The following is a 16,900-nucleotide window of genomic DNA, read 5'->3' on the forward strand; positions in this document are numbered from 1 at the left end:
ATTTTAGATTTTGCTTTCATTTATCAGGCGGAAAAGCCTTTGTAAATATTACGTAAGACTCCATCGATATATTTTAGAGATATAAAGTATAAACTACCCCGTGTCCCTTTGTTGTACCCCCCCCCCCCTCCTCTCTCCTCTACTCTTTATCCCCCAAAACGCAGCTGTGACTTCGACACATGCTCAGTATCAGGGTCAAGTTTTTGCTACTTAGGTTCGGTTGCCAGTTTTGTGCTGGAGGACTCGTCGAGACGTAGAAGGAAAGAACAAGCCACAGAAATGTAGAAGTTCCTCCCCCTCACTGTAACGCCGTCTCCCCACAACACCCACACATGGACAATCTCAGTTAGCCCTGGTGTTGTGTTTAGACGTCAGCAGCAAAATTAATAAACATGACGGGACGGCACAGCAGCAACACAGAATCGCAGAATCACATTACAGTTCTACGAGGCTATTATTGTAGCTACCGTGTGGAGGGTTCAGAGGTGAAAGATTCACACACAATAAAATAATACTAATAATACTGCTCATACTTACTAACAATAGTTCGTCTCTGCTAAAAGGAACAGGGCATAATTACTTATTATTAATAAGTGAGTTGATTTAAAAAAAATAATTCCATTTTTAATTTGAGAGTAAAGAAAGTGCTTAAATGAACTATATATTTTTCTGTCCTGTTCACTGGTCAATATTGACGTGTAGTTAAAGGCTTTTCCCAGTCACTGTTGTTGTGCAGAGTCAGTGCAATGTTTTTATGATGAAATATCAAGGTCAGGGATCCCCACGTTACTGCTCAGGTTTGCATTACTTACTTTCAGTACTTAACGGTGGACAATTTTGCACCAGTAGGATGTTTTGTTGTTTTTTTTTTTTTTTAATTGTGGATGAAGATATTGTTTGTCAGTGTGTAAATGCAACAAAAAGCTGTGCGGTTCTGTCGCTCATTGTGATGGAGAAGTTGTCCTCTCCGTCTCACATGACATTGCGTGGTTTAAAAGCATGTTTGAATTCAGTTTGGTGCAGATATTTATAGCGCAGGCTGTGTGCTAAATGGAAAATTGGAGAGAAAGTTTTCACTGAAGCATGGATTTTTTTTTTCAGCACTGAAAAGTCAATAATCCAAAACTGGGTGCAGTTTTTTTTTTTTTTTTTTGACAGATCAGGCAATGCAGATTGTCAATTAAATTTGTGTTTGGTGAGATATTCACTATTGACAGCAGCTAGTTCTTTTTTATTTTTATTTTATTTTAAAGAGCAGGTTTAAGGATTCTCCTCCTAGGTTATGGATCTAGAATACGTTAATATCATCTTCCCTTCGTTTGATTTTTGCTGCTACTGCCAATAATAAATTCCATGTTGCAGGTATGAATCTCTCTAATCCCGGAACAGTGAATTATGGATCTAATTTATTGGATTTTTTAGGACTTCTTCACATATTTGTTTAATAATTAAATGGGGAGTTGAAAAAAAAAGATGTGTTTTTTTATGTGAACAGAGAATATTGAGAATAGTAAAGTAATTTTGACAGGAACCAAATTAGAACCTATATTCTTCATGAAGGAGTTTTTATTGGAACGAACACAATGAAAAATATTATTCCTAAGTTTAAAAAATGAAACCCCAATGTAGAATGTGTTGGTGAGATATGTGCTTTCATCTTTAGTCTTATAATGTGTGTCTGTATGATGTCGCATCAATTGGAGTATGACTTAAATGACTGTCAAATGACTGTGTGTGTGTGTGTGTGTGTGTGTGTGTGTGTGTGTGAGAGAGAGAGAGAGAGAGAGAGCGAGAGAGAGAATCCACCATTAGGTCTGTCCCTCTCCATCTGTCTGGGAGTGTGAATGGGCCAATTACCATCGCATTGCAGGGGTCAAGCAGGTTGACATCTTAATTGGTTCTCTCTGCAGGGCTTCTTCAAGCGCACCGTCCAGAACAACAAGCGTTACACATGTATAGAGAACCAGAGCTGCCAGATTGACAAGACCCAGAGAAAGCGCTGCCCATACTGCCGCTTCCAAAAGTGCCTCACCGTCGGCATGAAGCTAGAAGGTAGGGGAGCGTTTTTGGATTTTTACACCACAAGTGTTTGGCTGTTGGCGGAATGAATTAAAAGTACAAGTTCATCTTCTTTGAAAAGAACTTAATTCCTGGTTACATTTAAGAATATTCAAAATAAAAATATAACTCACAGTGTTTCCCTAAAGGAGATTCAACGAGCCGCTGTAGTGTTTGAGTCGAGCTCAAAGGTTGAGATACAGTGTGACAGTAATCTTTTCCTCCCTAAACCTTAGACTGTCCACTTCCCAATACAAAAAGTCTTAAAGTCATTTAATAAGTTACCGACAAAGCAAAATGATTGTACTGAATTACAAGTTGAAGAGTTGCGGTGACACAAATGTTATGTATGTTATGTGTAGTCATATTGTAATGAATGTTCATTTTATTGTGGTTGTTTTTCTAAGTTTAGTAAAAAACCCTCCACCACTTTTGGAAACAAAACAGGGTCTATGCTACTGAAAGCAATAAACAGCCTCCAAGTTAAGTTTTAGGAGGAATGTTTAAATACCATATTTTATTTAGGAATGATTTTTTTTTCTACTGAATATAGTTATATTTTTCTTCCGATGGATTTCATTACTAGTTTTACCTCGGTTTTTTTTTCCTCTGGGGTCACAATAGTAAACACCACTCACTAAGACATAATCTAAAACTCAGTGCATATTTGCAGGAGTGGAAAAACAGATGCAGGCACTGTTATTGCATTCTCGACGCAGCATCTTATGTTATTTTCAAGATATGATGCCTGCTTGCAATTACTGGTTCTGAAAGTTGCAGAGGAAAAAATTAGAACATGGGGAGGCTAAAATTAGCAGTTGACTGTTTCTGGACCTCCACAGAGGTGTTCAAAATCCTCCACTAAAGTTTTAGTGAAGCAGCAGCGCCTGTCTTTTTCCATTAATTCAGAACGGCACCAAGTTAATCGTAAGACATGAACTTTATTCTAGAAACACAGAGTGCAAATATTCATCCATGATTGATTTGCATGGGGATGGTTTTCAGCTAACATTGAAATAACGCCTACGCGGTAGAGGTTAGCACCTGCCTGAACAACATGATTATCTGTATAAAAGTAGATGATTATATTTATTGAACAGTTAAGAGTGAATATATGTTATGTGCAAAATGCATACAGAGAACTTGTAAAGTGAAACTGGTAATATCAACCTGTGCGCGGAGGTCCGACGTTGCTTATTAGTATTTGAGATGGGGTCAGGGGGAGTTAGAAGCTATCTGGTAGCTGCTGTGCACTCACACTTGCCAGACAAAGTAATAGATAAAATATTAGACTTGGCGTCAGGGTGAGAATGGTAATGATGATACTTTTGGCTGGTGGTTTCGAGGTCTCTTTGTTTAATTTGAACACAGCTCAGGAGCTTATTCAAATACGGCTGTTCAGAAGTGACAGGACAGCAGACGAGAAACAGTCCTCTGCTGTTCAAAGACAATATTTGAAATAACAGGTTTTTCCACACATTACTTGACAAGTTTTAATTTAAAGTGCCTCATTCTGGAGTGAATAAAGGCACCTTAGAGTTCCTTTTCACATAAAGTTCAAATTAAGGATATCTTTGGTAAAGTTTACGGTCTGATAATTGTTTTTCTTTTTAAAAAAGAAAAGCAGGTGTTATAGTCATCCTATGATTTCAGGCTAACGCTGAGACAACTTGTGTCACTTGAACTAAATTTAAATTAAGCTGAAAAATCAAAGGGGCCTCTGACATGATTGCAGAGAATTAAGAAAAGTTAATGTGTTGGAGGGAAAAAAAAAAAACCCACCTCTGCGGTCTGAAAGTATAACAAAGACAGCCTAACTAAAATCTTTCCGGAGGCTTCTCCCTTTACCTGCCATGTGCTGTGTAATTAATTGCTGTTAATTGTGAAAGGCCGCTGGGCAAAAATGTCCCGGCCTGTCATTTTACAGCTAATGTTGGCGGGGAGGGGATAGCGTTTGATTTGTTTTGCTGGTGGTAACTTTCAGCTTGGGGGCAAGACAGGCCCTGCAGCACTCTGTCAGGGGCCACAAGCTCCGGTGGGCGACTCCTGCCACAACCAGTAAAGACCTCCCATATCGAGAGGTTGACACCCCTCACCGTCCACACACACTATGCTCACACATACAGGCTCTCCCTGGTAAACACATACATATATTCATGAGAATTAGACACACACACACACACATACACACACACAAAAAAAGAAATGTGTTCAGAAGGCCACAGGCGAGAAGGGCAAGGTTTGTCATTTCATCAAAAATAAATGTGTACAATAGTGGAAGAGAAAAAGAGGCTTTTGCGTCTTGTGATTTGGTTTCGTTTCATTACGCAGCACTTTGCAGTAACGTGTGAGTTTAAAGTGTCAAGTGGAAACATAAAGTGAGAAAGAAGACTCCAACCAAGTTTCCAGAAGTGTGCAGCTTCTTAATTGTTTATTTAACAAGTGAGACAATCTGAAAAAAAGTTCGACATTTATCGTGCGCGTGAGCGCAGGCGGTGATATTAGAGTTGAGGGAGGCTGGTGAAGTAACAAGCCCAAGGTATAAATAAAGGAGTTCACATCTGCAAGGCCTGACAGGGTTAAAGCCTCCGGCAGCATATGTGCTCATCTGTGTGCTTTTGCCACAACAGAGGAGATCCTGATTCCCCAAGTAATGATCAAGATGTAAAATTAAAAATCAATTACTTCTTTGAAAGTGAACGATAAAACACATTTTTATATTAAAAGTGTACTTTCACGTTATTCTGGATGTTAATATGATTTATGATCTCAAGTATGAAGTATCTGCTTAAACTACAGTTACCTTTTTGTTTTGTTAAGGATATTACATACACACACACACACACACACACACACACACACACACACACACACACACACACACACACACACACACACACTCTTTATCAATTTAATGTTGTTTTTGTTTTGATTGATAATTTTCAGCTACTTTTCAGGGTCAGTTGTTTCCTTGTGTTACACACATTAGGAAAAAAAACAAAAACAAAAAACAACAACACACATCATGCAAACTGGCAGCCACACACTCATTTCAGCCTTTTACACATACATGCTATCGTGCTGTAAACCAGCTTGCTTCTTGGTATGCGACCAGCACTGACTCATTGAGAAAAGAAAAAAAAAGAAGAAAAAAAGGATTTGTTCCATTACAACGTCATTCACTAAAACTGTTGAAGCGTGCCGCATCTGAACAGCTCCCACTGGCATGATTTTCTTTCCTGCTCGCTAGTATGTGCCTTGCATCATATGCTTCACTGAACTGCCTAATATTTTCTTCACAAGTGTATCGTCTATAACAGTGCATAACAGTAGTGATGCTGCGAGTCTGAACACTCCTCACCCACACTCATCACTATTCAGGAAAACAGAAGCGGCATAATGTTCTTAAATGACGTTGAAGAATTCAGTGTCTGTACAGATGTTGAATCTGTACAGACAGGAAGAGAAACAGGCAGATTCTGTATTCCACCGGTAACATGCTGATTTCTTAACAGATCAATAGCTGAGTCCTGGATAATGTCTATTGTGTCTAACAGCTGCAGCCTGGCCTGTCTTGTTGACATAAACAAAACAAAACGATGGCTTAATTGCTCATTTTTACAAATAAATGAACAACAGTCAAATTGATTTGAACTTGGCATCAAAGTCATAAAATCATCCTTGTTTATCACATTTTCCAGCAGCATTTGATTTTTATTAAATCACTCAATTGATTATTCATTAATTGGTACTCACCACTAAAGAGCCATTCAGCTTCAATTAGCCTGAGTAACTGAGTGTTTGTGTATTCCTCTCTGCATCTTTCTCCCTCTGCTTTTAAATTTCCTCCCTGTCTCCATCTTTTCCACTCTGATTTGTCTTCCATCAGCCTCCTAGTACCTGCGGTCGAAGCCACGGAGCTGTCCCATTACTTATGCATAGGTATCATAGGTATTCATGTGTGTGCATGGGATAGGGCGCATCCAGAGCAGGGGCCGGGGCCCCGACATGACAAACAGGGTGTCAGCAAGGCTCCGCGGGACCCATTAATATGCCGGCAGCCGACAGGGATCCTCACCTACGCACGCTTAATATTCCTGTATATTAAACAACCATAAATCAGAGGATATAAGCACTGAGGGCTGTGGCTGCGAGGTGTTAGTGTGTGTGTGTGTGTGTGTGTGTGTGTGTGTGTGTGTGTGTGTGTGTGTGTGTGTGTGTGTGTGTGTGTGTGTGTGTGTGTGTGTGTGTGTGTGTGTGTGTGTGTGTGTGTGTGTGTGTCAGTGTGCCTATTTGTGTTTGTCCACGTTGGAAATGTTCAAGTCCAGCTCTGTGTGGGAATTTATGGATGATGTGCGCCCAGTTTGTGCATTTGTTTGACTCTGCTGTCACACATTAAGAGAGGGTAACTCCGAGTGTAAGACAGCGTCAGGCTCTTGGCCTGGCTTTGGCCCGAAAGCCCCAACTCCTACCCCCACAATATCACCTGCACTTCCTACACTGTTTACGGTTCTTGTTTCAGTGTGTGGTTTATGTTATGTTTACTTATGTTCTGTGAATGTAATTCTTAAATTTCAATTCCCTTCTCTATTTTGAGGGTGGCAATTTTAATAAAACATTTTTTTTTTTCTACGTTGTTGAAGAAACTTTAGTATCCATGTATACGCTATCATATTGTTGCCCACACAGTTGATATAGTTTATTCGACACTCATCACAAAAGTGAGTTTACGTTTGGACAAAACACACTACAACCGGTTTGAAAAATAAAATAAAATACTGTCTAGTTGTTGTTACATGGAGATATTTCATTTAATTTGGTCACCTTCGTTAAAATGTGATTTCTGATTCCAGTTTGACTTATTTTAACCCCATTAAGTGACATGATCATACTCCCTGGCCTACGCAGTATCACACCCATTATAGTCTCTCCACCTTATTCAAACACACACATTCATCTTCTCTCCTAATACACAGGCAGGCACTGTCCCTCATCCCCCTCCTCCCCTCCCCCTTCTATAATAATCTGTGTTACAAGAATGCAAATCACCTTGTTTAATTAGAGACAAAGAATCTGTGTGTGTGCGTGCGTGTGTGTGTGTGTGTGTGTGTGTGTGTGGGTGTGTGTGTGTGTGTGTGTGTGTGTGTGTGTGTGTGTGTGTGTGTGTGTGTGTGTGTGTGTGTGTGTGTGTGTGTGTGTGTGTGTGTGATCTGCAACCCTGCCCCCCTGAATCCCTGTATTCATGATGTGATGTGGCTCCCTGGGTCTGAGGCAGGCAAGAGAGGCAGTCGGAGCCTAATTTTTTCCCCAGTAGGGCCAACTATTAGTTTCTCGGCACATTAATTACGCTGTTGTGGAGAATCATTAATAGTTAAAGTCTCCCTACAATAATGTATAATGGATACATTTGACAGGGCTCTTGATTTCTTCTTTCTTTGCTTTTAATATAGGATCAATTTTTAACGGTCCTGATACTCCCAGAGCCGAGGTGAAATGGGCAGTGCATGCAGATGACCTCAAGCATGTTAGTCACTGTGTGTGTTTGTTTGCGTGCGAATTACACACCATTTAAATGGTCTAGGATTCTCCAAAGGGTCTGGCTGGTTCCCATTTCTCTGTGCGATCAGTGGGTCACGTTCAGCATGTTAGCCATACGATGGTTGTGTAGGGTCTGTGTGACTTCAGAGATGGTCAGCACCCAGGTGTAAGTGTTGTAGTGTTTGTCTGGCTCTATATGCTGTGTGCGTACGTACGTGCGTGCGCGTGCACACAGCATGTGCACGCACGCATACGCTTGTGTGTGTCGTCTCTCCCCGCTCCTCTTGCTCAGATCAGTGACAGACACTTTTTGTGACGGAGGTCATTAAAATCACTCCCAAGGCAGCTTGGTGTGTGTGTGTGTGTGTGTGTGTGTGTGTGTGTGTGTGTGTGTGTGTGTGTGTGTGTGTGTGTGTGTGTGTGTGTGTGTGTGTGTGTGTGTGTGTGTGTGTGTGTACACCTTTGGATGGATGTGTGCCCAGCTTTACCCCCAGACTTCAGTCCACCCCCCACCACGCCCTCCACACACCCCCTCTTCAATTTTCTTCCTCTGTTCTTTGATTCATCCGTCAAGACATCACGACTTGGAGTGGACTCAGGCTGACACGCTTTGTCATCTGCCTGTTCAGTATCTCTGAACAGGTCATATCCATGTGCATTTTTTTTTGGATTCTTCAAAGGAAGCGCATACAGTAGCAAACACACGCACATACACAAAAGCACAAGTCTATATAATTCTGTAATATTGTTATTAGGGAGCGTTTTTCTGCTGCATACAGTCCCAGACGTCCGTTAGCTGGTTGCACGCTGGGCTCTGTGAGGTTCGTCAGTGTAAGAGGTAATTAAGTATGAATAATTAACACCAGTGGCCCCCAACTGAGAGCCAGCAGAGCAGCTTCCCCATGGCAGCAGTCGGCCAGATCACACATGGCCCTCGTAGCAGTCCACTGTGTGCCCAGTTTGTTCATTAGAAATACCCGCAGCACAGACTCGTTGTGATCCTCACCACGGGATCCTGCACTGATGGGGGGGAGGCAAAGGGCATCGTGGGTATGTTTGTTTCATCATAGAAAAGAACCCCAATTTATTTATTGTCAGCCTTTTAAGCCTTTGGATTTTTTATTTATTTTTAATTTGAATTTTTAAAGAAAAAGTTTCAACCGATTGATAGAGACATTTTAAAGGTTTTAGAAACTGTACAGTCATTTTTGTTTTCAACACTTTACACTTTTGAACAAACGCTTCAGCCGCCATGAGTTATGATCAATCGCCAGAGTGATTTGTAGCAGTTTTAGTCTCTGGTCAATGAGTAACACTGATATCTGTTGGATCGGTTGGGTTTTGGAGTCAACAGGTAACATGTCAACTGTAATCAGGAAAACCTTTGCCCTACATACGAGTTACAAATTAGGACTTCAACGTCATAACAGCAGGCATCTCTTTAGGTTTGTACAGTTTGTCTTGGAAAAATATGAAGGTATAATATTGAAGTTGTTTTTTCCTCAACCAATGTGTCAAATCAGCTGCCAGTTTGTCATTGGTTTGTCAAACTCATCATTTTTAAAGTTTGATTTCACAGCTGACGTATCAAAAATGATAATACTGTAAAAGTATTGAAAAACATGCAACACCCAGTTTCATTTACCTTTGAACTAATTCCACCCTCTTTCTTGTCTCCCCTTCCTGTTTGCCCTCCCGTCCACCTTCCAGCTGTGCGTGCAGACCGCATGCGTGGTGGTCGCAACAAGTTTGGCCCAATGTACAAACGTGACCGGGCTCTCAAGCAGCAGAAGAAGGCGCTGATCCGAGCTAACGGCCTAAAGATCGAGGCCATGAGCCAGGTGATGCAGGCTGTACCCACTGACCTCACTATCTCCTCAGCCATCCAAAACATCCACTCAGCAGCCTCCAAGGGTCTTCCCCTTAGCCACCACCCGGGCCACCACCCGGGCCACCACCACCACCATCACCACCATCACGCCACCGCCCTGCCCCCCACAGACTACGACCGCAGCCCGTTCGTCACCTCGCCGGTCAGCATGGCGATGCCGCCACATGCCGGCAGCCTGCAGGGCTACCAGGCGGCCTACGGACACTTCCAGAGCACACGTACCATCAAATCTGAATACCCAGACCCGTACACCAGCTCACCAGAGTCCATTATGGGGTATGCCTATGTTGACGCTTACCAATCAGGCTCCCCACCCAGCTTCCCTCACTTGATCGTAGAGCTGCTCAAGTGTGAGCCGGACGAGCCGCAGGTTCAGGCCAAGATTTTGGCTTATCTACAGCAAGAGCAGGCCAGCCGGGGGAAACACGAGAAGCTCAATACCTTTGGTCTGATGTGCAAGATGGCTGACCAGACACTCTTCTCCATTGTAGAGTGGGCACGCAGCAGCATTTTCTTCCGTGAACTCAAGGTAGGAATGCATGGTCTTTTTTTTACGAGTTGTTTTCGTTTTAATGCATTTACAGCATATTCATTTGCCCCTACCCCCCCCCACCCCCCACACCCTGTTCCCATCAGTTTTGACAGCATAGTTTGCAGCAGTACTACAGATCATTAATAGAATATTCTGCTGTTTATTCCAGTGCTAAATCTTTCACCAGATTCCCATTCACTATTGACAATAGTTTACACAGTCTATGAACATGTATCACATCTTCTATATTCAGCAGACCTTTGATATCTCTTTTCACGTGGTAGCTCAACACGGATGCACAAGGCTATTGGGGGGCAAGCAAAGGTCCACTCGGAGCTGCTGCTGTTGTCTGTCCTGCTGCTTGATCAAAATTCAGCAGATAGTTGTATTTATCCTATGGGTGACACATCTTCTTCTTTTTTTTTTTTCCGTAAACTTTGACAATAAGCTTCAGGCACATTTGATACTAACAGGGCTTGAGTGTGAGGGCTTCATGTGAACTGAATATCATCTCTATGAAATATTCCTCAGATCTATGTGGGCACCCACTGTGTGATGATGTGTAATATTCTGACTTCATGCAGGAGATTGAGTCACAACGGCAATGGATAGTAATTTGCTTTTTTTTTCTATAATGTTGACCACAAGTATATCTATATATATATTCTATCACTTCTTTCAAACACAGAGTAAATTATTTATCACAGCCAGTCCCAGATGACCAATGGTCCACCTATGCCTTATTGTAAAATAATTTCCACTCCTGTTCAACACAGAGCTCAAGGGAGAGTTTCTGCAGTGTGTTTGTGTGCTCCCAGCTTTATTTGTTCTGAATGAAGGTTAATGTTTGGTACTACATGAAAGCATTTGATTAGTCTGTGCTTCACCTATTTTTTTTTTTTCCTCTTGTCTGATTCCTTTTTTCTCCCCCCTGTTTGTTTCACACCACATTGCCAAAGGCTCAGCTGCATCTTCATGGGCCCAGGCCTGTTGAAACATCCCCTCCAAATATATAATATTATTTTTATTTTTCAAAAGGGAAAATAACAGATCAAATAAATGTAATATTAAGAACAGAGCCAATTACCGCATGGATAAGAGTCCTTGAAAAACGCATGTTGACATTTAGCATGCGCCGCGTCCCCACTATTGACATTTTTGAGATATTTATTTGCATTCACACACACACACACACACACACACACACACACACACACACACACACACACACACACACACACACACACACACACACACACACACACACACACACACACACACACACACACAAAGGCTAGGGTGTGGCCTCAGCTAATTATTGTGTGTGGTTTGCCCATTAAATTCAAATGATCATTTTTTTTCTCCATTGTGAAGCCTCTCTATTTCTCACACCCTCATCCTAATTCAATTATCTCACCCACTTGTGTTTGTCACTCCCTGATTTGCTGCTGAATGAGCTGTCATTATTCTTGCCTAATGACTACCCATATTACAGGGGTTTAATATTAATTGAGCCGAGTGCTTGTTACGAAGGTAGAAAATGACCTGTGCTTAATGCAGGAGAATCCTCTTCCTCTGCCTGAAAAACCATCTCCTGGTTCTATTGCGTCGGCCTCGTTGGTTTTTAGGAGATGGGACTGTGTTTCATTCAAGTGTGGAAGATAATTAAACCTAAAGCACCTCCCCCTATTTTTTATAAAGAGTCATCAAAAGCACAAGGGGGATTGACAAATAATGTGCTCGCTGTGGCTCTGACAGATTTTCCCACACACTCCACAGGCCTCTCCTCTGTGCTTGTTTGTAACTACTGCGATGACTGCTGAGCAGAAATTAGTGCTGGCGATGGCTGAAGAGCTCTCTGGATTGTCTAATACGGATATTGATCACACTTTTAGGGCTTTTTGAAGTGTGGGAGTTTTAATATACAGACTGAAATGTGCTGCTGTAGATATGTATTTGCTGTAGCTCAGATTATGTTTACTGTGTTGTGTGTATGTATGTATGTGTGTGTGTATGTATGTATGTATGTATGTATGTAAAATTCTACAGTGCCAGCTTTTAGGTGTCTTATTATGTACTGGTTAATAGCAAAGGGAAATATATTAACATGTCACATTTCCAGCACTGTAGTAACAAGTTATTAGTTATTTGAATGAAACTATTTGTAATTTTAAGACAGAATTCGTATTTCTCTCTTACAAGTTACCTTTTTTTTGTGTCTCATAGTAAGACTATTGTTTTTATAGTGTGTACATAGCTGTGTTGTTGTGAGCCAGTTTGACACTTGATTCACTTAATAATTTGGGCTGAAGTTGGTTGGATGTTATGCTGTGGTGCACACATGTGTTTAGATGTATTCGATCAATCAATTACTTCCAGTTGAGTAAGCTTATTTTCCACTGCAAGCCTCTACTGTACACCCTCCTGGAGGGCGGATACAGTTTTCAGGAGTGATGCAAAACACAGCCAAGCACCTTTTCTTGAAAGAAGTGTCTCAATGATTGAATGAGAAGAACCAGCAACAAAAAGGCTAAGATAAACTACTGGCTGTTACACTTTTATACAGGAAAGTTAATATTTATTCAGATGCTGTGAATACACCACAGCTGCCGATGCAGCAGGGTAACATTGGCTGACAATAAATCCATGTCGGAGAGCAGAGCAGAGCAGAGAGACAATCCTTTCAACTATTTTATCAATGTAAGTGAGGAACTCATAGAAACCTCAGTGGTTTTTGCTGTGCCATTAATCTCAAAATAGTAATCCAATTGCAGAATGTTACTGTCAAAAGCAGTGGCATTGCCACACAACTTTTTATCCGGTAAACCATCTACCAAATAATACAATTCAATGCTTTTGAAACCATCCAACCTCTGACTTCTCCTGGCAATGCAGATCTGACGATCAGATGCGAGGTCAAGCCTGGTACCAGAAAGACAGGAAGCAGGGTAGAATTAAAAGTTTGCCACAGGAGTTGTGTGTTTGCCGTGGGAAGTTATAAATACACTTTCATCTCTCACACACAAGCATAGCCACATTAAGACACAGACACCACTCACACATAACGCGGTGCCCCTCTCACTATTATTAGCTCCGTAAGAACAAAAGAATTTCTCTGGTAATAGAGCCAAGCTGGAAGGGTGTGTGCAAGGAGTCTGCCAAAAAGTGTTTAAAGATTTAGTTTCCATAAGTTGGCCTCGGTCACGGGACTCATAAATATTTAGCCATTAAGAGAACCTTCTAAAGAGCAGCCCCCTATTCTTTTCCAGTGTGGCACACTGCCTCTCTTTCACCCCCTCTTCCCCCAGGGAATGAGGCATGACGTGAGGAACATTTATTTCTAACACCTTGGATCGCAGAAGTTGGGGTGGGCTCTTGCCACCAGTCTGCCTCGGTTATGATTGGTTTAACACGTCGACAATGAAAGGCAGGCGGCTCTGGTGTCCTGGTTTTGAAATCAGTGAAAATGTGACTTGACGAGAGAAAGTCTTGGCGCGGCTCAGAGGCATATGACTACTTGTGGTTCTTTTATAACATTTGACGTGAGTTTGAAGACAGGTGCATGTGTCAATGCGTAGATGTGTGTTTCATTCATTCTGGCATATGGACATTCAAAAACGCAATGTATAGACCAAGTCTCTTCTCCTTATACTTGAATCTAAATGTGTGTTTAACAACATATTCATACTTGTCAAGATCTTTTGACAATTGTGTGCTTTAATTATACCTTTATCATATAAATATAACATTTTCTGTCAGTCTTCAGTCTTTCTTGAAAACTGTACATTTTGAAGATGGCTGTTTTTAATCTGATTTGATTAGCATATGTTTCATGATATGATTTCACAACATGTGAAGTAAACCCTAATAATGAGATGATTTTGTGTTTTAAAATTACACTGCATGCATGAATAGATTTGAGCTCATATTTGAGTACGAGTGTGAAAATACAGGATTTACTTTCTATAATGCATACACATACATGCATCTATGTTTTAATCAATGTATTACTGTGTTGGTGTGTCATTTCATAATAGTATCCCATTTCCTGAGTGTGGTCAAATCAAGGGAAACAAATGCATTTGTCCCTCTGTGACATTTGCTATCACTGGGCTGGTACCCTGCCATCCTCCCCCTCCCTCACCCTTCCCTGTCCTGCTGTGACCCCCCCTTTGCTTGCCCCATTGCAAACAGCAAGTCAGATTGTTTTTGTGGTTGTTAATCAACAAATCCACTGGATATAATGTAGACATTTGATGTCCTTGAACAACTCACAACATTTAGCCTTTAGTATGACCATAATCAGTAGTTTCTAGATTTTACAGATGTCCAATCAGTAGTAGCCCTTTAAAATCACATGCCAGTGTTACACAATGTATATTTTAAATTTTAAATAATAATAAAAAGGAACTATATAAGAGCAACCATAACAATTCGGCACATTTGTTTGAGGCATTCTCTTAAATTTTTAAGTTCTCTTGTTAAACCAAAAATAGAAGAGGCAGTCGAAGGGAAATGTGACACAACCTCCTATTTCCTTTTATTGTGTTTCTCTACATAAAACATGAAAAACATCAATTTTATTCAGTAACATATGAGCCAGTCGTACCACACAAAAAATAAAAACACGCATCTCTTTCTGTTTAGATATGAGGAAAATATAAACCTTTATGGAAACAAAACAATTGGACAAAAGGTATAAAGTCAAAGCATAATTAAAATTTGCTTTAATGCTATAAATGTGAATACTTCTAAGTGCATTGGCACAATGTCTGTATCTGCATGCATTTTGGTTGGTGACTCACAATGTGCCGGGTCCACCATTGTTCCAGCATTGGGATGGCTACCTGCACTCCCACCACCAATACAATGGGAAGGAGAATTCAGCGGGCCAATTGAGACTATTGATGATTCATATGTTTATATCTTACCTTCCTAACTGTACTCCCTTTTCACCAAAGCTACCGCACCCTCTTCTCTCTTTGCATCCTTTGTTATATAATGGATGTGTGCTTGGTGGTGGGACAGCGAGCACTAGTGTGTGTGCTGCCATGACAGGAATGAAACACAAGGCAAACAAGTGCAGTAAAGATGCTCTAGTGCATAGATATAGATGCGCTATATGAACAAGACAATGAGAGTGTGTATTCTCAATGACTGTGATGTATTGTAGAATTATTTTCAAAATGTTTCTGCATGGATAGCGAATTTCATCACATCTCATATTCACCCTTAAGAAGCTCCAACAACAGATGGCACAGAAATTAGGACATTTATATGACCTTGATTCTATTATTAAAAACAATATCTTTCTACTTTACCTTGTCTCCAACCACTGGAAAATCGGATTTTCAGGGATAATTGAAATGATACGAGGCACTGACACAAATGTTTTTGACAATGTAGCAAATGTTTCATTTTTCCTTGCAAAAATGTTTTTTTTTTTTGGCTCATTGGATTTTCATGAAGTTCTGCAAATGGTAAAGTTCAAGGTTTAAGTATATTTGTCTGAATTGGAATACATTTGGATTTGGGGAGGACTGAATAGACAGTACAAAGGGGCAATGTAAGAATAAAACAATAATGCACACTAAAAATAAAGTGGAACCAAACAAATGTAATACTAAACACACAGGCACAAACATATAAACAAGACAATAAGAGTGTAAGAAGGAAGAAAATAAAGGAACAGTGTGATCCATTACCAGTTAAGTTCCAAAGTTGAAATATTGCTGTACTAAAATTTGTATGGGCTCACTGGATCTACAATCGATGAGGCCTTTGGGGCCTTTTTCGTGAAATTTAAAGGTTTCAAGGGGGACAACTAATGACACAGGTGTGAGTTTAATGTCTAGAAATAAACCAGATTAAAGTTCCAAAACTAAAGAAAGGCCTTTAACATGGAGCTGCATTGCAAAAATTTAATGTCATTAGGCAATTTGTTATGTGCCAATATACAACAGAAGACAAGGCAGTGTTGCATCCCAGCGTTGTGTATCTGTATACATACATTTTACTCCATCCACTAGATAAATAAATTATGAAGTACAGAGTAAAATAACCATGACGTTTCAAAATGTGAATTCACTGTTTATTGTAGCCGTCCTGGGACAGTTGTTTGGTGGAGATCCAGACAGGTTTTTTTTTTTTTTTGTGCATTTCTGTCTGTTTCCTTTATATTTGTTCTGCTCTCCTCTACTCTGCATGTAGCAGGAATGGCAAAAGCAGAACTGAGGGCCATTATGTTGAGGAGGAACTGTATTAGAAGTCTTGTTCCTTGGGAAAGCTCCCAGCTGAGATGGGACGGCCATATTGGATTAACAGATGGCGGGGGAGAGGAAAGGACAGGCAAGGAGAACAGAGGTGAAACAAAGAGGGGAGATTAGAGAAGAGATGAGTCGGGCAGGAATGTGAGGACACTGGGGCAGAGGGAAGGAAGGGAGAAAAAGGGAATAACAAAGAAGAGAGAGAGGAGAGGAGAGGAGAGGAGAGGAGAGGAGAGGAAAATGACTCTGTTGCAGGTCCTTTCCCAGATCACCTTTGTCACATTTGCTCTCCAACTAAAGGAAATGGATAATTTGGAGGGCTTGGTGAAAGAAATTATATATATATATATATATATATATATATATATATATATATATATATAGGGCTATATAGGGCTTGGCGAAAGAAATTATATATATATATATATAACATCAAATTACTAGAATTGCAAGTGAACAAAGTCACATTAAAGTGTCATATAAGTCATGAGTTTTATCACGTTTGCATTTAGTCATAATTTCTTTAATGACCATATCACATCTGTGTCACACCACATCTCGTTTCCAAAGTTTTACTGATACTGACAATCAGCTCCACGAGTTTAGTTTATCCTC

General features: G+C 40.6%; 1 protein-coding gene across 1 annotated transcript in view; it reads left to right on the plus strand.

The window, feature by feature from the left end:
• Positions 1-16,900, plus strand: part of nr5a2 (nuclear receptor subfamily 5, group A, member 2) — a 68,399-nt gene that overhangs the window by 4,545 nt on the left and 46,954 nt on the right. Inside the window, exons 3-4 of the mRNA XM_080506437.1 lie at positions 1,911-2,052; positions 9,307-10,016. Coding sequence (XP_080362563.1) covers positions 1,911-2,052; positions 9,307-10,016 — 852 coding nt within the window. The remainder of the gene's footprint in view (positions 1-1,910; positions 2,053-9,306; positions 10,017-16,900) is intronic.

Source organism: Blennius ocellaris, assembly GCF_963422515.1.
Source record: "Blennius ocellaris genome assembly, chromosome: 12".
Taxonomy (NCBI): Eukaryota; Metazoa; Chordata; class Actinopteri; order Blenniiformes; family Blenniidae; genus Blennius; species Blennius ocellaris.